At 32.5% G+C, this 21,138-nt stretch overlaps 8 protein-coding genes across 8 annotated transcripts; 1 reads left to right on the forward strand and 7 right to left on the reverse strand. All coding sequences in view use genetic code 12, as the record gives it.

The window, feature by feature from the left end:
- Positions 1–75: 75 nt before the first annotated feature.
- CTRG_02706 (uncharacterized protein) lies at positions 76–3,186 on the forward strand (the record flags this gene model as incomplete). Its single annotated transcript, XM_002548363.1, has 1 exon — positions 76–3,186. The coding sequence occupies one exon, from the start codon at positions 76–78 to the stop codon at positions 3,184–3,186; it is 3,111 nt and encodes a 1,036-aa protein (XP_002548409.1).
- A 74-nt stretch (positions 3,187–3,260) lies between these two features.
- RMS1 (ribosomal lysine N-methyltransferase) lies at positions 3,261–4,757 on the reverse strand (the record flags this gene model as incomplete). The annotated part of the gene is made up of 1 exon (XM_002548364.1): positions 3,261–4,757. The coding sequence occupies one exon, from the start codon at positions 4,755–4,757 to the stop codon at positions 3,261–3,263; it is 1,497 nt and encodes a 498-aa protein (XP_002548410.1).
- A 917-nt stretch (positions 4,758–5,674) lies between these two features.
- On the reverse strand, positions 5,675–6,745 carry CTRG_02708 (uncharacterized protein; the record flags this gene model as incomplete). The annotated part of the gene is made up of 1 exon (XM_002548365.1): positions 5,675–6,745. One exon carries the CDS (start codon positions 6,743–6,745, stop codon positions 5,675–5,677), a length of 1,071 nt encoding a protein of 356 aa, XP_002548411.1.
- Positions 6,746–7,007: 262 nt separating this feature from the next.
- CTRG_02709 (uncharacterized protein) lies at positions 7,008–9,341 on the reverse strand (the record flags this gene model as incomplete). The annotated part of the gene is made up of 1 exon (XM_002548366.1): positions 7,008–9,341. The coding sequence occupies one exon, from the start codon at positions 9,339–9,341 to the stop codon at positions 7,008–7,010; it is 2,334 nt and encodes a 777-aa protein (XP_002548412.1).
- Positions 9,342–10,129: 788 nt separating this feature from the next.
- On the reverse strand, positions 10,130–11,428 carry CTRG_02710 (pepsin-like aspartic protease; the record flags this gene model as incomplete). The annotated part of the gene is made up of 1 exon (XM_002548367.1): positions 10,130–11,428. The coding sequence occupies one exon, from the start codon at positions 11,426–11,428 to the stop codon at positions 10,130–10,132; it is 1,299 nt and encodes a 432-aa protein (XP_002548413.1).
- Positions 11,429–13,158: 1,730 nt separating this feature from the next.
- Positions 13,159–14,439, reverse strand: CTRG_02711 (uncharacterized protein; the record flags this gene model as incomplete). The annotated part of the gene is made up of 1 exon (XM_002548368.1): positions 13,159–14,439. One exon carries the CDS (start codon positions 14,437–14,439, stop codon positions 13,159–13,161), a length of 1,281 nt encoding a protein of 426 aa, XP_002548414.1.
- Positions 14,440–15,221: 782 nt separating this feature from the next.
- On the reverse strand, positions 15,222–18,377 carry CTRG_02712 (uncharacterized protein; the record flags this gene model as incomplete). Its single annotated transcript, XM_002548369.1, has 1 exon — positions 15,222–18,377. One exon carries the CDS (start codon positions 18,375–18,377, stop codon positions 15,222–15,224), a length of 3,156 nt encoding a protein of 1,051 aa, XP_002548415.1.
- A 243-nt stretch (positions 18,378–18,620) lies between these two features.
- CTRG_02713 (uncharacterized protein) lies at positions 18,621–19,307 on the reverse strand (the record flags this gene model as incomplete). The annotated part of the gene is made up of 1 exon (XM_002548370.1): positions 18,621–19,307. The coding sequence occupies one exon, from the start codon at positions 19,305–19,307 to the stop codon at positions 18,621–18,623; it is 687 nt and encodes a 228-aa protein (XP_002548416.1).
- Between the last annotated feature and the right edge of the window lie 1,831 nt (positions 19,308–21,138).

Here is a 21,138-nt window from a genome sequence, read left to right on the forward strand (position 1 = left end):
CAAGGACAGCAGGTATAGCTAGAAACTATTCATAGTAAAGTTGTCAACAGCTCGTTATCTTTACTATTCTTCACCATGCTTCACATATCTTCTTTACTACTACGGTTGACAGTTGTTCTACTATGGGTCATTCGTTTTTCAAGTTCAACTTTTGTTAATTATAAAGACTGTAATGTCGATGTTGATAACTTAAAGCTACGACCTTTTATCATAGATGCTGCTGTGGATGAAGATGAAAAGAAATTAAAGTTTTTCATGAACTCACAGGTTGCCAATATGAGAAGGAATTATAGTAGTAATTATACAAATATTGTCATAAACGATGTTAATTACCAAACAAATAAATACACCACTTTTCATGTGGAAATAAATTTTATGGGTAAAGTGATAGTTTCTGAAAATAAGAGATTCTGTGATATGATAGCTGTCAAGAATACAACAGATTTTCTCAACGGCCCTAGATTTCAACATACAAATTCAAGTTCAAATGATACCCAAACAATATACATGACAGACCCTTTCAGTGAGATTGGATACAATAATACCCCCATATCAAAACGACATACACTACCGGAAGGCAAGGAGAGAGTTCTTAGTAGCAATCTTACTCTGTTGAGTACGTCTAATACAACTATTGAACAAATATTTAATAATGCAACTGGGGCATTGGTTAACTGTCCATTATACTACAATGATTCAATTGTCTTATATTATGAAGCCGATATTGCCAAACATTTTCATCGATTGGGATCATACCAGATAAAGTTTATGGTGATTTCTAACGACGAGGATTCCAAAATTATCGGTTGTAGTAGAACTTACATAACGCCGGTGCAGCCAGGCATATTCAATGGAATTGTCGGTTATGGTGTTTTGGCTTTGTTGATAATTACAATTGTGGTTAACTTGTTAACTATGGCGTACTCAACCTATCAAGAATCTTCAAATCCGTTTCTTTTCAAAGCATCAACAATTTGTAATCTGGCATTACTAAAACAAGTTGATGCATCATTACCAGGTATCATTGGATATCTACAATATGCATTTTTTATCGGAGGTCTCGACTTAGCATACCCAGGCTTCTATCAACCTATGATTGGACAAATCAAGTGGTGTGCTCTATTAGGATTTCTGTTCATCAAAGATCGAGGTCGTCATTATGAAGATAATATTGATCATTTATATCCAACAATGGACTCAGGTGGATTACCAGGGTTGACAAAGAGTAGTTCAGGAAACCCGGTACTCAATAATTGGGCTAACTTTATGGTCACTTTGGTGATAATAACTAGTATAACTATTGCATTCAATCAAGCATTTGTCATTGTAAAATTATTTCTTGCTAAAATTAATTTACTCCAATTTTCAAGCAAACATGCCAAGGATCCTGGCAATTTTAAAGGCTTTTCAGTTCTTTCAAGGAAAAACTTGTATCTTATATTGGGACAAGGTTTGCATTCTTTTTTGGTAATTTTCGGCATGCCGTTTTTAATATTAACTACCTTTCAGTTCTTAGCTGCAAGTGATATCAATGGGAAGCATCGTTATTTTTCAAATTATTTTCGTCTCAAAAATGATTTGTATTCTATGCGTGTTCCTTATAACCGGTTGATTATCCCATCCAGTGTTTTCCTGTTTAGTTCAGAGATTGGAATTGAACCAACTTGCAGTTCATCGAATAAAGCATTGCCCTTTGGTACTTATTCTCGTTCTAGTGTTGACAGTGACTTTAGGTGGAATTATGACCCTTCAAATACGACTACAGATAATGCGATGAATGATGCAAGACAGGGATTCAATTCTACTGGAATGCGTCAACGATCCTATATGAAGATTTCAGAAGCAAACATTGCATTTGCATCCATTACATTTAATTTATGGGTAGGTTTGTGTTTTTACTTTATTTTCCATTATTTGTTGACATTTCGCAAGAATTTCAAAGTAAGACAATCGTCAAATGTCTCAAGGATGTATACATCACTTAAAACGATTCTTATTTGGGCTTTTTTTTATCATGAGTATAAACCACAACGTATCAATTTTGTTATTTATGACATAGCGACATTATTGGCAAAACTGTTTGTTATTGGATTATTACAGAATCATGGGGTTGTCCAGGTTACGGTATTGATTGTAGTTACTGTTGTGGACTTGTTCATATTATATGTATACAAGCCTTATTATGTTAGGATATCGTGGTGGTCGCTGAAGGTAATGTTCCCCGTTGCAAGGTTTTTGATTTCCATTCTATGCATTCCCTTTCTTCGTCCCTTGGACATAAACGAATCGGTGAAAACATACGTGGCTTATGTACAATTACTCATTAGTGCAATTGTGGTGATTGTATTTTGCATTCAATTGATTTATTGGTTTTTAAGAACTTGTTTATTGATAGTCAAAAAGGTCAACCGTCGTCACAGGATAGATAATGCATTTAACCATAATTTGTCTTCAGATGACAGTCTTGAAGAATTCCATCGTCAATTTGAATACAAACCATTGCAGCCACCTCCATCATACAAAACACAAGTTCAAGCTGTTGCTGAAACCGAGTTGGAGTGTCAGAATATTAAAGGGAACCAAAATTATGTTACTGATGAACAGGCCAATGATAATGAAAATGAACCAGATGAAGACTATTATTATCGTAAGAAGAGTAGGTTGATTTTGAAAAGACTTCATAGTGATAATGAGATTCAAACCGTTGTATCCAATTCTTCGGAGTCAAATTTCCAACAACTTCAAAATGAATCAAACTTACGAAAGATAAAGAATGACTATAAAGTCAGAGAAGGTGATCAAATCTATAAGAAATATTTCACGGATGATTTAATTGATCCCGAGGTTAAAGAGCTTTGGGAAAGTAGAAAGGAAAAATTTCAAGATGATGATTTACCAGACTTTCAAAATGATAGTAATAATGGCACTTTTTACAAAATCAAAGGTTTTATTAAAACAAAACGAAACACCCAAAAACCTAAAAAGGAAGTTGGATTCCATGTTGATAGACCAAAACCTTTGGTGGTCAAGTCCATCAATCAAATAAAGAAAGAGCAAGAACAGGAGCAAGAAGAAGAAGAAGAAGAAGAAGGAATTCGTGAAAATAAGAAACCAAAGCAACAACTGCAACATCATTGTAAAGAGGAAAGTGTTCTGTCAAGTGGATCTTCTACTAGTTTAATATAGGAAATTAATATACTGTAATCTATTGTCGGTTTTTTTATTTTATAAATTTATACACAATTAATATTGCCTATGATCTATTTCTTTGACTTTTTGGTCGCTTTATTATGATCTTCGGTAGATCTCTTTTTCACTATATTTTTGATCAATTTCTCATCATCTATAGCTTTGTAATCCTTGATTTCAAAACAATTTTTTAATGATTTATACTCTGATTTCAAAATAATTTCTGCCATTTGTTTTCGGGATAAATTATTGTCTTTATATTCTTCAAATGGGTTTTTTGCAATTTCAGGATATTGATTCAATCTAATTTTTAAAATTTCTTGATAATTTTCAACAAATTTTTTAGTAATTTTTTTAGATTCAATTAATTGATAAACTTTATTGAAAATTCTATGAATAGATTCTGGATTTGATTCTTGATCAATTGATAAAATTACAGTTAAAATTTGAATTAAAAATATTAATTCAATAATTACATCACCTGAATTAAAAGCATCATAAGAATCTAATAAAAGTTCTTCGTCATATTCACTTTCTAATTTAAATTCATGATTAATTAGATTTAGAATCTCATTTAATTTTTCCATAGTTATATTATATTTTGAAATGAAGTATGATTTAATTATAGATATTGGTATTTCACCAAATTCATAGGTTGATCCACTTGGTTCAACATATCCATATCTTCTTAAAAGTTCACTATTTGGATGTTCAGAATAAATATTATAAACTTGTTCACCTTTAGGAATTTTTTTAATACTTGTCATGATTAAATCAGTTTCAGAATACATTAAAACTGCATTATTCAAATGTGTATCTGCATTTAATGTATCAGCCAATGGAACCATTGATTTGTAATATTGTTCTTCCTCGTCTTCTTCATCTTCATCTTCATCTTCATCATCATCCTCTTCTTCCTTCTCCTCAAACTTATCTTCATGATGTTCTTTATCTTGTCTGGATCCGCTTTTAGGTTTAGGAACCTCAACATCAAAGGAATATGACATTATAATAGTAGCGATTTTGTTGTATTCTTCAACCGATAATTGACCTTGTAATTCCACAATTTTCAAATCATCAATGATCTTGATAATTTGATTATACATGTTTAAATTGTTCTCCTTCCCTATTCTTTCCAAGATACAACTGGGTTCCAAATCTTTTAATTCTTCATTTTTCCAGTATATCAATTGATTAAATTCATCAGGAATAATATTAAAATAATTTTTCCATTTATTACCAAACTTAAATTCATAACTTAATATAATAATTAAAGATAACCATTGATCCATTGATTTTAAATTATCTTGAACATTAGGGTATTTTTCAATTAATGAATTATTAACAACATTAATTAACACTGATCTCGGGAGTGTGAATAACTGTTCATTTGCTTCGATATCTTCATTTGCAATTATTCCTCGACCTTGATTAGATAATCTGTAATCATGAATTGAAATTTTTGGTGATACTTTAACACCATTTGAAATTAACCAGTTTAAAAATGATTCAGTCTTGATATTGAACTCGTCTCTTTGTTCTTTACCATGACTTGGTTCACTTGACATTGCCTATTACGTGAGTTTTTGTTCGTGGGACAGGTTTTCTTGTAAAGAAGTCTATAACAATCTGAATAAAAACTTCCACTGTACTTGTACTTGTAGATATAGATGTGGGTGTGAATGAGTATGAGTCGTAAAAAAAATTTTTTTTATCCTTTTCCGTTTGATGTGGAATTCCGGAACAATGCCAAACTGAGTGTAGGAATAATTTAACTGCAAAAAAAAAAGTACAATAAAAAAATAATAATAATAAACTATCGTGAATTAGACAGAATGGATACTTAGCAAGATATTTATAATAATATGACTGAACAATGAGAAAAGAGCAAACTATGGAATGAGTGGTGAGAGTGAAAGGAACTTTCCAACTATTGAATATGCATATTTCTAAAAGATTCAGAACAAAATCCTAATGAAAAGAAGAATCCGGAATAAAATTCAGATTGGATTGAAATAATCATCGAATAAACAGCTTTAACAACAACTTACGGATTTATGTCTCATGAAATGAAATTCTTTCAAGATCTAACTCTTGTTCACAAATTATGTAATGGTACTTGCCAATAAACGTACGGAGAAAAATGCCGCTTCAAATGCATCAAGTAATGAATTCAACTAATATCATAGACGCAATCATGCCATTACAGGAAGTTTGTATTTGCCTCCACATCTAGACCCTATTGCTAATAGAAGTTGAAGGTGTCGTTATGTATTGCTAGCACTTTTTAACTTTTTCATTCCTCATCGCAACCAAAAGATGAATATTATACTAGGAGCGGATATATGCCGCTAGACCTGAAACGTCAATTATCCGTGGCCCATAATCCACACGCAATAAGCGCAAATACTTTCTTTTTCTCTATTTTAACAGTAAAAGATTCATAAACAATTTCTTATATAACCCTACACACAAGTCATGCTACTCATTTCTTTGGCTTGCACTCACCGTCAGCGAAACACTTGACATAAATCCTACTTGGAGTTCTAGAACTCTCACTTTCACTTAACCTTCTCTTTCGAATATAATTGTCATCACTCGTGGCAACTGCAAGTAAACTGTCCGATTTGTTTAGTTTCATTTTCACCACACTCTCCGGCTCTTCCTCCGCTGACAAGAATTCGGGGAAATTCTTCATTCTCTTACGCTTACCAAAATCCCAAAGGCACACATGTCCATCTGACCCACCGGTGAATAGCGTGCCATACCTCTTATTGAACGCAAGCGTGTTCACCGGGTACACCAAATCCACACCCGTCTCCTTATCCGGGTGACGGTGACACTTGAATGTGAACCGGTTTGCCTCCAAGAACTGTGGATCCGTGCTGAAATAATCCACTGACACTCTTCCGTCAATAGTCGCCAGGGCAAACCCTTCCTGGTTAGGGAAACTCTTGATATCCTTGATCTGGTACTTCAACCCTGCTTCGCGTGTCTCCAAAGGTGTGTCCAACTTCTTGAGATCGTAGATCTCAATGATATTCTTCTGCAACCCAAGAATCAAATGAGTGTCGGTCGTATCCATCGTGAATATCTTTCGTTTATTATTATACACATGACGTGGTTTCTGTTGTCGAGTATCAATAACTTGTAGTTTCCCGTTGAATGAAGAGGCAATAATACTACTGTTATCCACTCCACATAAATTATTGATTCCACCACTGATCTCCGATTCATCAACCTCCAATCCAATATTCTTCCCCAATTTGCAATTCTCAAAATCCAATTCTCTAATGGATCCGTCCAATGACCCAACATATGGTGTAGGATTGCGTGACTCATAAAGCATGCATACGGGGACATCTGGTGTTTTGATAACATTCAATGGATCCAATGTTGGCTGTTCATGGGCATGGGAGATTGAATGACAGGAGTACAAGAATATCTCACTGGACCATGTGCTTACAAGCAATTGGTTCTCGTCAACAGGCGAGAAACACAAGTCGGATATTATATCCAAGTCCTTCGGTGTTTTCAACTCAATAAACGGACTCATTGCTGATACTGATTTGTTGTTATTATTGTTGTTGCTGTTGTACTGGTTGAAAAGAATGGACAATGGTAGGAGGGAGAAGTAGGGGGAGGAAAAAAAAAAAACGAATCGCAGCACCAGATTTTGTCTACTGATTCGTGAGGTGGTCCGTCATGTATTTTTTTTCTGTTCATTGGGTGCTGCTTATTTTTGTGTTACAGATTATCTTATCACGTGAACACGAACAGTAATATTATGTCGATTACAAACACCTATAAACGTTCATCTATAAATGCTCTTCGTCAGACACAATAGTGATGTTATCGACCCAGCGTTGGTATTCTTCACCGACCAATGAATCTTCAACTATCAATCTTTCAAAGTTAGGTTTGGCCAACACTAAATCAATGATCCCCTTGGCCGTTTCCTTGCTAAGATTACAGCCCATCACATTCAAATATTTAATCAGCGGTCCAAATATGTTGGGATGCAATTCATGTGGCATTAGATTGGAAAGATTATTGTTAGTTAGTATTAGTTCTTCAAGTTTGGTAAACTTTGAGAATACATTGGTGTCTGTCCAACTGACTTCATCCGAGTCCAGATTTGTTTCTCGGTTCACTTCAGGCAAGTGAAATTTTGGCGCCATACTAATGTCCAAGCACTTAAGATTGGGGGCATGAATTGACATCAAACTATCCAAATCGAAATAGTTTCCCCTCAAGTTCAAATGCTCCAATGTGTCAGGAAGAGAAAAGGAATCATTTTCATCCAGGGGAAATTGTTCAATCAGACAAAAATCCAAAGATACCTTTTCAATATAAGGTGGTAATCGAGGAAATTCCACAAGACAAACAGAAGAAAAACTCAATTCAGTCAAAGTTTGCATCCATTCAAAATCAAAAGTAAAGAAACCGTCATCTTTAGTAGTTTGACTATAGAACGTGCCAGTTTTGTTGTTATCGCATGGAATATCCAGGATTTCGGGTATAATTAAAATCTCATGCCTATCACAATTAGTAAAAATTCTGGCATTATTTTCCTTAAAAGTTAGTGATCTGATGTTGGGAATTTCGGAACAAGCCATTGGAGAGTACAATGTAGAACCCGAAATATTCAAAACTTGTAGATGTACCAGAAATTGTGCAGCCTGCCCGTCAGAATTGGATTCTAAGACACAACTGATGATTCTAATCTCAACCAAGTTCTCCAAGTCAGATAACATGTGGAATGGTAGACCTTTCACCCCATTAAAATGAACTCTTGTCAACGAATGTGGCAAGTAGTTATCAACTATTATTTGATTCCAAGTTTGATCAAGCAGTAGCACCGACAACTGGGGCAATTCACACATTCTGAAATCTATCACAACGACATTTTTAGTTCTGTGAAGGTCTTTTGCCGATCCATCAACTCTCAACTCAACCAAAGATTCTGGAAACTTTATACGTTGGTACTTTGGCCACTGGTTTAATGACCAACCATGTTCCTCATGATTTGGTTTACGACGCTTGGTTGCTCTTTCAGGTTCAATTTCAATTTCGGCTTTAGGTGTAGCAAAATAACCATATGTTAAATCCAACTTTTTAACTCTGGAAGGGAAAGTGATAGGATTATCTTTACCATAACTAAGTATATTCTGTGTAACTGTACGATCAGAAAAGTTTATCAATCTTGGATGGTTAACGCTTATGTCATCTAAATCCATAAAACCTTGCATACTAATACTTCTAATATTTGTGGGAAATTCCCAATCATACTTAACAGCAGAATTCACTTTTACAAACTCTAGTAGTTTCAAATGAGTCAAATTGAACAGTGGTCTAGGAACTCCCAAAATAGTATTTGCAGAAGTCTCCACTTCTAAATATCTCAACTTGGACGGGAACATCAACTGCACCACGCTTTCATTTGTGTGAACTTCAAGAGAACAATTGAGTTTTGTAACACTTTGGGGTATGTATATAACATCATTCATATTTATTATTTTTGTCAACTGGAGTTCTGTCAATGTATGGCTGTCACAGAATCCGTTGAAAAGCTCATTAACGTTGGCTGCAATTGATATTTGGTGAGACCCCGATGTCAAACGTTTGATTTGATCCCAAGACAAAGCATTTTCCGATTCGACAAGATATCTTAATGAATAGAAAGTATATGGCATTTCCATCAACTTTTGAACCATATCATCCCATTTATCATACTCACGATTCCATTCAAACGATATTCCAATTTCAACATCTTTTAAAATGTCAGGCTTCTTCTCATGTAATCTAATAAGATGTTGTGGGTTCAAGAAGAACATTTGCTTTGGCTTGACTGTTGGATGATTCTCTATTATATCGATTAACTCAGAAGCATTTTTGCACGAGCCATAAACACCAGTAAATGGGAACAAAAACAAAGACCTAAACTTATAAATAGGAATGAGAATACGGTTCCTTGTGAACCACAAATAATTGTAGATATTCCCAATCACCACCGTGGAATATAATTGTCTATATGCATAAGCTTCAAACTGTGGGGCATTCTTGATGTAGTTTAATTCTTGCGCATTGAAATAGCTAAATATTATGTCAATGATCTCCAGTGGTAAATCATCAATGGATAATCGTGACATTATAACCAACCACAACAGCTCTAATTTGATGGAATCAAAATCTGTTCATAAAGAAGGAGTAAAGAATGTTGGGTTTTTTTAACAGTTGTACTCCCATTTTATTGATTGAGAAACGAAGCCCGGAATGTTTGTGTCGTTCCCATGATAAAAGAGGAAACATTCAATTACGCCGCATTCTACTATGAACTCGATAGAGACACGACCGTTTAAAAACAAAAAAAAAAATTTACAAACAAATAACCACACACCAACGAATCATAAACGGACTAGAATGTAGTTTTTAATAATTGATTAAATAATTGAGTTTCTTTTTAGATCAGAAATTTGGGTATATACTGGGTCTGTCATGCAGTTGAGTACTCAGACTGGTGCACAGCGATCTTGTCATCTTTAAAAAGAAATAATATAAATAATCAGATAATTCAAAACTATCACGTCCCTTGAATTCCAAAACAGAAAAGTATTATTCTTTTTTGGGATATATCTATTAATGAATTAGATGGAACTCTGAAGTCTCCACCCAGCTCAAATAATCTATATATCTATTCATCTGTGCTGGAGGTGGCTAGATGTTGTTAATGAAATGAAAGGAGAAGAAAGTGAAAACGAATGAAAAAATTTTTCTCCTTGTTGTAGTGATGAGTTTTTATAGTGCGAAGAAATTTAAATATTTGATCGGGACACGATTCTTTTATATTGAGTCGCATGAATTAGGGCTACTGGTCACTTTTGGTTTCAATGAAGAACTCCACAGTGAAAACTTGAACTATGTATTCGTATAAACTTAACTAGAATAACCCAAACAATACACTTACGACTAACAAGTAAATGGAGACGTTCTTGATGGAACTGGCACCACTTTTTTCTGAACTATCTCCACTTGTTTCAGAAGCATCTCCACTTGTTTCAGAAGCATCTCCAGATTGCTTAGTGAAGTTACCATCAGCTCCAACAACTTGGACATTAGACTTAGAAGAACCACTTTGTGGGGCAATGCTAACTTCCAAACCATCCAAATCAAAAACAGCATAGATTTGGGTCATGAAATCTTGGCCAAGAATTATATCGAGGTCTGAATTTTCTGGTAAGTTATTGTATAATAATGTATTCTGATTAGGACCTGTAAGTTGAGCCATAATTGGAACAGCAAATGTTTTATTTTGGAAAGAGAAGTATAATTCAGTTTCATTGAATGCAGTTTCATTGACAAAATAAACATTGTCCATCTCTTCTCCTCCCAATTGCTGAGTCAAATTCTTCAAGAAACTTGGTTTAAATGAACTATATGTACTACCAGTATCAAATTGAACATTTGAATTCTCAGAAACAAGGGTGATGTTAGATTCCTTAGTCCCAAGTTCAATTGAATCTAATTGCACTACCATTGAGCTTTGCAAATCAGAATTTGTCACCACAGGTAAAGTTACCAATTCGCCCAAATACTTCGCATGGTCCACAGCACCAAATAATAATGAACTTTTCAAATGATCCTGGTTAAGCATAATTGAGTAAAGTACTCTATTAGTGATTCCATCTAATTTTAATTTTTGTGGAAAGTTTGGATATGTAGTTTTATTAGATTCCTTATGACCAGCTTCAAGTACTGGTAATCCAATTCCCAATGTAGCTGAAGAATCTGTTTTATTGGCAATTCCAAAAATTGTATTTTTCACTTCAATGTTACCAACCCATACTGTATCCTGAGCAAAGAATCCACTAGCTACTGTACCATCATCATAATGGATATTAAAATCTTCTGAAGTGAGGTTGAATGTCACAGAGTTTTTCCAATTGTACCCATTTATAGGACAAATTGATACGTCTGAAGGATAATCAACACTGCAATTAGCATTCACACTTGGAATCCACAAGTCTGCTGAACCGGTATCTATTATGACTGTGAAATTTTCTTTATTGGAACCAAACTCTAGTTCAACAAAGTATTCTCCTTGATCAGGTTCATAGTTTGGTATTAACTCAACCTTTCCATCATCCCTCTTTTTTAAGTTGTTAGATTTGTAATTTAAATCTAATTGTAATAAACCGCCAAAAACATGAGTAATAAGAAGCAAGTATTGTAATTTCATGTTGGACAGAATGACAAGCTAATATCTCCCAAAACTAATATGAGATATAAATTTGGGAAACTCACCTCAATAAATATTCTGATATTTCATGGAGAAAGAATGAACGATTAGATTCATCTTGAAAATAAATCATACATAAAGCTATTGGATGGTTAAAGTTTATACAATACATCCATAATTACGTTAGTTTGACCTTATGATTTCTTGCACTTTTAAGACAGGCTAAATTGAGAAATAACACAGGATCTAATGGGTGGGGAGTTTGTGAATGAAATATGATTCCCCATTCGTGTTATCATTCAACATACTTTTTCATCTTTTTTTTTTGTTTTCCAAAACAGTTGAAAAGATTTGTTTCTCTTAAAAGCCAAGTTAAAGCCGAAATACCTTTTTCCAATGGAAGCGTAAACGCACATGCATGATCTAAAACTATTTACTAGTTGGCAAAAACAATTATGTAGATTATGTAGATTATTATAAATAAGGTTGCATCTAAAAAATAATACTAATGTGAGTTTTCTTGAGAAATTTTTAATAGTTCGGGGGTGATAGGAATGATAAAGATTAAAGTTTACGAACTAATACACGTCCTCCTAAGTCAACTTCTTACATACTCAGTAAATTGTTGGGATTGCAAGGTAACCTATTCGGGATAAAATTTTTCTCAATATACAATACGAAGATTTGCGATCTTGCTTGAATTATTAGTGAATTCGCTTTGAATATGGAATAGACCGACAAAGAAATTTGTTACTTTAAACGTATAATTGACCAAATCGCTGTGCTTCTCCCCTTTATAATGTCATCTTATCTATACTTTTGTCTTTGGAAAATAAATGTTTATATTTATTGCTTTCTAAATTCTATCACTTGTAGGCTCCGTAGTTCTTTATGAATCTGATAAGAACAGAAATTGGCTGCGTTTCGTGCTAAAACCAATTTTCACAACACTTCAATAATGCTTTTACAATTTTAATGTGAATTAAAATATTAAACTTCGGTAACAGACACGGTACTGTTGATTACAGTCATAATTACCATTAGTTGTCCACAACATCAAAGCTTAAACCAACCTATTAATTGTGAAGAAAGACCATGTTACACAGTCACCAGGTAAAACAGAATACTGGATAATAAAATTTGTGTGTATCATTGATATTATTACCGCTAATATTTTGCAGAAAATATACCATCAACCAGTAATAAAGAGCCAAATATGAGCAAGTTATCAATGAATTTGAACCATACAAATAATAGTTTGTTTCCAGATCAAATTTAAGTATATTAGACTTACTGTATCAGGTTTTTACCATCAATAAATTTCTCAATATTCCATTATTTTTAGAACAGTAATCTACTGTTGGATTCATATTTAGTAGTACCAATAGAAAACAAGAAACCGTTTACAAAAAATGAACAGGGAATACTAAGAACTTCAACAGATCATACTTTGAAAAATTGATCTGCAGATATCGTCGACTCAAATAAGCCCCCCATCATTTTCTTCTATTAGTCATTTGATATCATCTTTAGCCACCTGCTTTAAATTCATGGAATTAGTTCTGACGAATTGGGTGAGAAAAGGGGCGGGGAGGCTGGTAAAATTATATACGAAATTGGCTTTGATTGGTACTAAAATGCCCATTTCTAAATTTCTAGCAATTGAGAACCCGGGAATAATCAATTTAGAAGAAAGAATATATATTTAGTAAAAATAAAACAAGCGAAGACTAAAATCCAAATCTAACAGTGAATAATAAACTGAAAATCAACATGGAGATTGAAACTTTATTTAATGGACCAGCACCACTCTTTTTGCTGTCGTCAGTTTTAGCAGTAGATGATTTACTAAAATCACCATCTGAACCAACAGTTTCAATATCAGTGTCAGAAGATCCACTTTGTTTAGCAAGACTAATTTCATTACTTTCCAAATCGAAAACAGCATAAGCTTGAGTTAAGACATCTTGACCAATAATAACATCAATACCTAAATTATCAGGTAAGACATCGTATTTTAATTCCCTTTTATCACTACTACCCCCATCTTTCAATTGAATATCGGTTTCAAATTCTAAATCCTTAAATTTAAAACGTAATTTACTCTTTTCAGCTGAATCTCCATTGACGTAATAAGTATCATCTTCAACTTTACCACCTAAACTTTCAGCGATTTGTTTTAATATGTCTGCACTAAATACAGAGAGAGAACTTCCAGTATCTAAAACAGCACTTGTCATCTCACCAAAATAGGTCAGTTCTTTTTCATCTTTCACTTCAATTGAATCTAAATTAATAGCCATACGATCAGACTCCCCATCATTAGAAGTTAAAACAGAAAAAGTGACCAAGTCATCATTATATTTAGCATGATCAATAGCACCGAATAATAATGAACTTTCTGAAGAACTATTACCAAGCATAATAGAGTAAAGGATTCTATCAATGATTCCATCTGTTTTTAATTTTTGTGGAAAATTTGGATAAGTAGGTTCACTTGAATTTTGATAACCCAGTTCCAACTTTGGTAAACCAATACCTAAAACGGGATTAGTATCAGCTTCATCAGCAACTGCAAACATAATATCTTTAATTTCAACATCACCAACCCAAACAGTATCATTACCAAAAAATCCTTCAACAGTATCATTATCACCATATTCAGTTGAGAAAATTTCAGATGATTTTTTAAAAGTTTTTGAATTTTCCCAATCAAATCCTGATGATGAACAACTTTCGACATCATCATCTGAAGATTTAGCATTACATGTGGCATTAGAACTTGGAATCCATAAATCAGATGATCCTGTATCAACAACAAGTTCAAATTTTTGTTTTTCAGATCCAAATCCTAATTCAACAACAAATTCACTTTCATTTTCGGAATATTTTGGAGATAATTCAAGATTAGCACCAGATCTTTTCTGTAAAAAATTGGCAGAACGTTTTAAATCAAATTGTAAGGAACCACCTAAAACAGCTGGGATTAAGAATGTGTAAAGCAATTTCATCTTGTGTTTGTCTTTAGTCAATGAGTAAGTTCTTCTCTTTTTATTTCTATTGAAAGGAAATTAACCCTTGTTTAAATAGTGGGATATTTCATCGGCAATGATCATTATATCCATAACTATATACATTCATTTAAGAATTAGTTCGTACATGGTCATTTAATATTATATAACGTGCATTAAACTATCCAATAATAACAATGAAATTCCTATTCTATGATATTTCCAATACAACAACTATATCCTTCAATATAGTAAGAAACTAATCTCAAACAGTAATGACCGAGTCCCGAATTTCTAATATTCTATTTAATACATTGTCGAATCGATCCATCATTCATCCATGATGATGACGATGATGACGATGATGACGATGATGATAATGATGATAATGATGTTCTTTTTTTTTGGTTTGGTTTTGGTATTGTTCTGGTCCATAAGACCGAGATAAAACCGAACAATATCAGATTGATCTTTTTAGATTTAGTTTTACCATTATAAACGTGATCTAAAAGCTTAGTCAAGAAATTCAATCCAGTTGTAAATCATCTTTAAAAAATAATTGGAAATTCATTGTTCGTAATAATCATCAAAATGGAATAAATACAGAAAGAGATCGGAGTATCACTGGAAAGAGGCATCAACTCCCTAGATGAACAAACAATCGACCAATCAGATCATAATTTGTATCTTTAATCAAATCAGCTAATAATTTCATCTACAAGTTCAATTTTATTGTTCTCCTAAATTGTGTAATAAATAAATATTAACTAAATAATATACAATTACAATCCCGTACTTCCGAAAAATCTTTCAAAGGGTAAAGTATCAAATATTTCAAGTTCACGTAATAATCTAGTAGCATCATCTTTATCTTGATAATTAGCAATACCACCATTGTTAATGGTTTCTGGATTATTACTAGTTACATTTGAGGGCGTAGCTGGCTGAACTTCTGTAGAATTAACTATCTTCTGATTAAATTTATATGTGTAATTAGCAGGCGTGGTTGATGAATTAGATTGATTATTACCATACATTGAATTAGTTGGGGAAATGTCATTTTTCATCTGTGCCATTTGTAACCATAAATTATCAATTTCAGTACTATTCATCATATTAAAATCAATCTCCCAATCAAATTCATCTTCAACAAACTGCTGTCCAAGTTGATTGGAATTATCAACCACTGATGATACTTTCATTATATCTGGGGTAGGAATTGAAGATGCCTGTGGTACCACAGGGGAAGGTAATGACACCGGATTGGGTGCTGATTCTGACGATTTATTTGAAACACATTCAACTTCTTTTTCATCTTCATGAATTTCTTTCTCTATACAGATAGTAGTATTATTTTGGTTTTTCATTATTGGACAATTCTTATCAATATTTGTACGAACCAAACTTGTCAATTCTGATAGTTGCTCATCACTCAATTCAAGGAATAAAGTCGCTGGTGATTGAGTAGCATAAAACTCATCATCGGATATATTTTTCAAGACGAAAGTATGTGCTTTTGTAACTCTCCAAGCATAATAGTATCTTTGACTTAACTTAGACATGGCAACAACAAAATAATCACAAGTTTTCTTCAACCTCAATGCAGCTTGAGTAAGTTTTGCAAATTTATTACGATAAATCTGGTCAGATAATAATTTCTTGTTATGATTCATTTTATCTTGTTTCATTTGATAAATAGTTGCATTCAATCTGACCAAAATAGCAAAATTTACATCAGTCATTCTATCAATCATAGCTACAATTGTTGGATTAAGCATGAGATCACCAGCCTTTCCAAAATTTGTACCATTATCAGCAATTAAATGGAATACACTTGGGAGAAATTCACCAATTTGACAAGCTAAGATTTTCTTCAAATAAAAATATGCAAACTCAGTATTTTGTTGCTTTTCATAATGTAGAAATAAATGATAAAACAAAGTATTAAGAAACAATTTCATGTTAATGTAAGTTCTGCATTTCATGACTTTAATAAATGAATAACCATAAACTTTTTCATCAAAAGGTACCAAGAATTCTTTCAAAGTTCCAAAATTTGCATGCAAGTAAACCTCAAAACTAGTAATCTGGGATGCCAATTCGGATAATTTAATTTGTTTTTTTATGTTCAAGGTAGAATCTAATATTTCATAAAGCTTATCATAGCATATTTCAAAATATGAGAAAATACCAATAACATGCTTCTCCAATTCCACATCTTTAATGTTTTCATTGCCTGGTATGTGAAATGGTAAAGATGTGTCATAATATTTCTTTTCAATATTCAACGGGTTGCCATATTGATAAGCTTGAGCAATATCGGAAATAACCAAGAAGTTCCAAATTTTACGTTGAATGTTGTTTGTTTTCAAATCATCCTGGTGATCATCATATGAATTTCTAACAGGCTCACGATTTATACCCATAGAATATGCCATTTGAATTAACATGGCATTGTAAGTTTGAGAATCCCCTGCATCAGCACCATCACCATCTTCAGGCGCAAACATACGATATAATTTAAGCATAAATGCACATTGCAAAACAGCAAAGTTGGTTCTTCTCATTAAGTCAAATTGTTCGAGACATTCTTGGGCCATGTTGACTAACGTGATATTAATAGGATTAGATAATAAATATTTCAACTCTTGTGCTTCTTTTGATGGGTCTGTCGTATGGAGATTCTTTTCATTCTGACAATTTCTATTCAGAAATAATGATAAATAAGTCAAACGTAAAATGACTAGCATTATACCCAAATAAGCAAAATCTAAACGTTTTTCAACTGAAACTTCAACAGCAGTTTCATTATATTCTTCAGGACCTAGAATTCGAGTTATTTCTGTCTTGAACTCAGTTTCATCTATGATTGGCATGAATGGATATAATAAGGCAAAGAATTTATTGATCAAAGTCCAGATTACTCGTTGTTTAGGTAAAACCATTGATAGTCTTTCAATCAATTGTAACTCTTTATCGATAGTTCCTTCATAAACAGTTAATCCTAAAGAAATACCATGTTTGTTCATTGAAACAATATGCGACAACGATTTTTCATCATTCATTTTATCCTTTTCTGATTTCTTCTTTTGTGATTTGGATCTTTTCTTTTTGGTTTTTCCATACATTCTATAATCAGTGAATCCATCTCTATCCATTACCATAGCATGGAATGTTTTATCAAGACTATTGTCTAAACTTTTTTCCTTCAAATTTGATTTATCTTCATCCTCATCATGGAGAGCTTTATCATGGGGGTCTAAATGAATAGGTTTTGGAAGATCAGATGATTCCAAAGCACATTGAGGTTCATTATCATCACGGGCAACTTTCTTTAAATGACCTATATGTTCAGCTCTTTGTGCTTTAAGATATTTCCAGGCATGAAATAAAGCAGGGTCTTTCTTCAAGAAGGAAAGCCAAGAAAATGGACCCGAATTATACCGTCTTGAAACAGCAGTTATGAAGATTGAATTATATCCGCTGTAGAAATTAATTCGTTCATTTACATCAGAATAAGGATTGATTCCTACGAAAGTTGGATTCTTTTCGGGATTATATTTATAGGACTTTACTTCTGAAATTGATGTTGATGGTAAAGCAAGTTTTTGTCGTTTCCTGGATGGTTCACTTGCTTCTAATTCCCTAATACGATGTTTCAATTCTTGCAATTCCGATTGATATTCAGGTAAGTTATATTTGGCTGGAATACCCAATTGTTGTATTCTTGATTCGTGTCCACTAAAATCAATAGAATCTTTATCATCATGTTTAGTAATACCAGGTTGTTGATATTCACAATCAAGCTTTGATTTAATACATTGTTTACAAGGCAGTTCTCTATCACATTTGATTTTTCTTCGTTTGCAATTCAAACAATTCAAACTCAACCTATTACGTTTTTGTTTAGGTTTTGAAACCACTTCAGATTCAGTCATATCTCTTAAAGGGTTAAAACCAGAATCAAGTATTTATTTTCAAAATCCGTTGAGGGAATTTGTTTTTGACTTTTATAATGATCGGTGTTAACGGTGATAATTTTTTTTTGAGGATTTTTTTTTTTTTCGGGCGACGGAATTATTAAGCAAAGTTTAATTAAAAGAAAAGCGGAATAAAATGAACATTAATATCCGCATCATAAATTGTATATCCGTTATCACGTGATATGCGGAAATAATTACCTAATTATATGATTCAGTAAAACAGTTGAAATTTAAAATATCCAAATCAACTTGACCTATTGATGTAAATGTAGCTTTGAAAGTATCACCACCATTATATAGTCTTACCCAACTTGACCCGTAGTTGTTTATGTATAACAGTTTGTCCACATCGACTGTTATTTTAAAGAAATATTTATCAGGATTTGTCCTATGAGGTTGTATTTTCTTCAACAGTTGAATTTGATGAAATAAAACCGTATTGAATTGAGTATTTATTTCATTCCAAGTTAAACTATCGATTTTTAATTTAGATGAATTATCTATTGAATTTATAGATAAATCAAATATTGTATCTTGTAAATTAATGATAAATTTATGGAAATTTAAAGTATATTTACTAATTATCGTATTGGTCTCAACATTATAAATCAAACAGTTTATATTATACAATCCATTGAAATCATCTGAATTTTTGGATTTCTTTCTGTTGATGATTAATTCATTAATTATATTAAGAAACAATTGATCGATGTATTGATCTAAATTAGGATGCCTATTTTTATAGATGATTAGATCAAATGCTGTGAATTTATCATATATTAGAGGATCATAGACGTTATTATAGAATAAAATTTGATTTAACCAAACAATCAAGAATTCCTTAAATGTTAATAAAAAGTTCTTTGTAGTTAATGGTAATGTCATATTTAAACATGGTAACTTTTTTATAGTACGCCAAATATTTCGTCATCATCATCATCATCATCATCATATCTCTTTTTTTTTTTCTTACTAAATTTCGCGTTGTCAGGGAACATTTGGTTGGTGCACGAACAAGAAAAGGAAGGAACTTTTTCAATAAGACGGAAGAGGATAATCACGGATCATTGAAACAAATAGAGTTGTCAAGACCGAAAGATCGGCAAGTGACTAAAAGAAGAAGCAAAAAACATTCTTTCGATAAAGTGATCTATATTTTGGAAAGGTACATGATGTCATAAGGTATTTAAATGTGCATGGATAATAAAACGTCAACTGTAGATTGACGACGAATAAATTGTGAGTCCTCAAGGATGAATCTGTATAGATTCTTGGGGAAAGATGTGAATTTACGTAAACTCAAAGAGACGGATTACAAGAGTTAGAGCCAGAGCAATGGGAAGTGAATACGCGTGATTGCCACACAAAGAAACTTGTTCTTGGAATTGCAGGTAAACTTTAAAGAAAGCTGTGTGGGAGAAATTGCCCAAGAGCTGTTGAGTGTGAACATAAAAAGAGAAAATAAAAACAAGAAACTACTAAAGAAACAATAGGCAAATGGTTAGGTTTTTTTTTTTTATTTTAAATAAAGTATAAAATTCTAATAAAATGGAATTTTGTGATATTCAAAGTTTACCAACATGGTAAAAAAATTCACACTTTTTGATAAGTAATTGCTCTAATTCTATGCAATAATTTGTATCGCCATAGTGGTTACAAAATCTAATATATAAATATGAAAAAAAGCGAACAAACAAAAAAAGTAGAGGATAGGCGTTTATTTTTTTTGACCTTGAGCTACCCTTGAAAGTAAGCTGATATTGTAATAGATTTTAATAATGGTGTGTATATGTCTTATATTATTGAGGATGACGAATGATTAACGGTGTAAATATTAACTGCATAAAAATATTATTTATCCAATCTGAATATTTCATTTGTTTTCCAATAAAAGACAAAATCAGTACAATGGGTTATGAATAAATGAACAAATGATTGAATAAATGGAATTTTCTTAAAGCAAATTTCTTATTCATTGTCTGATTCCTCACTATTCTGTCTGTTTCTTTATCATCGTTTCCCATTTTACTTCTCATTACAGCTTATCCAATTTTTTTTTTGTTGAATTAATTTCTGTGGTTGATTTTTCTAAAATTAACCAAAATCAAAACATTTCCACACACACACAAACAAAAAGAAATCACAAAACCACACTATTGCAAGAGCAAATTCAATAACAATTGCAATAAAATAGACAAAGAAAATGAAGGGATGGCTCACAATAGCTGGAAGTCGTCAGTAATTTATGTCACAATAAAAATTATCTATAATTAGGAGTACATGAGTCTAAAATTAGCTAAGGGCAACAACTTAGTCAATAGACAACCAATGGGCAGCAATCATTGATTACAAACTAGTGAAATCCTATCTCTATTATGTTATTGTTTAAATAATCTGGTTCAAATATAGTTAAAGAACAAAAAATCATTCTCTTCACCGGTATTGGTGGATAGGAAAGGATTTCTCCTATCACTCCGAGGAAACGACGAGGGTCGTGTACTCTTTTCATAGAGGGTTTTTTTTTTCTGTTCTCATCGCAAGGTGCAAAAAAAAATAAAAAAAAAAACAAAGAGAAAGACATATTGTGTAATCAGTTGAGCAAAAAAATCTAATATACACAAACAATTCTAAAGATTCGTAATCTTGCTTTGTTTTGTTTTACCTATTTTTATGTAATGATGATGATGATGAAAAGAAGAATTTTCTTCTTCTCTAC

Source organism: Candida tropicalis (assembly GCF_000006335.3).
Source record: "Candida tropicalis MYA-3404 genomic scaffold supercont3.3, whole genome shotgun sequence".
Classification (NCBI taxonomy): Eukaryota; Fungi; Ascomycota; class Pichiomycetes; order Serinales; family Debaryomycetaceae; genus Candida; species Candida tropicalis.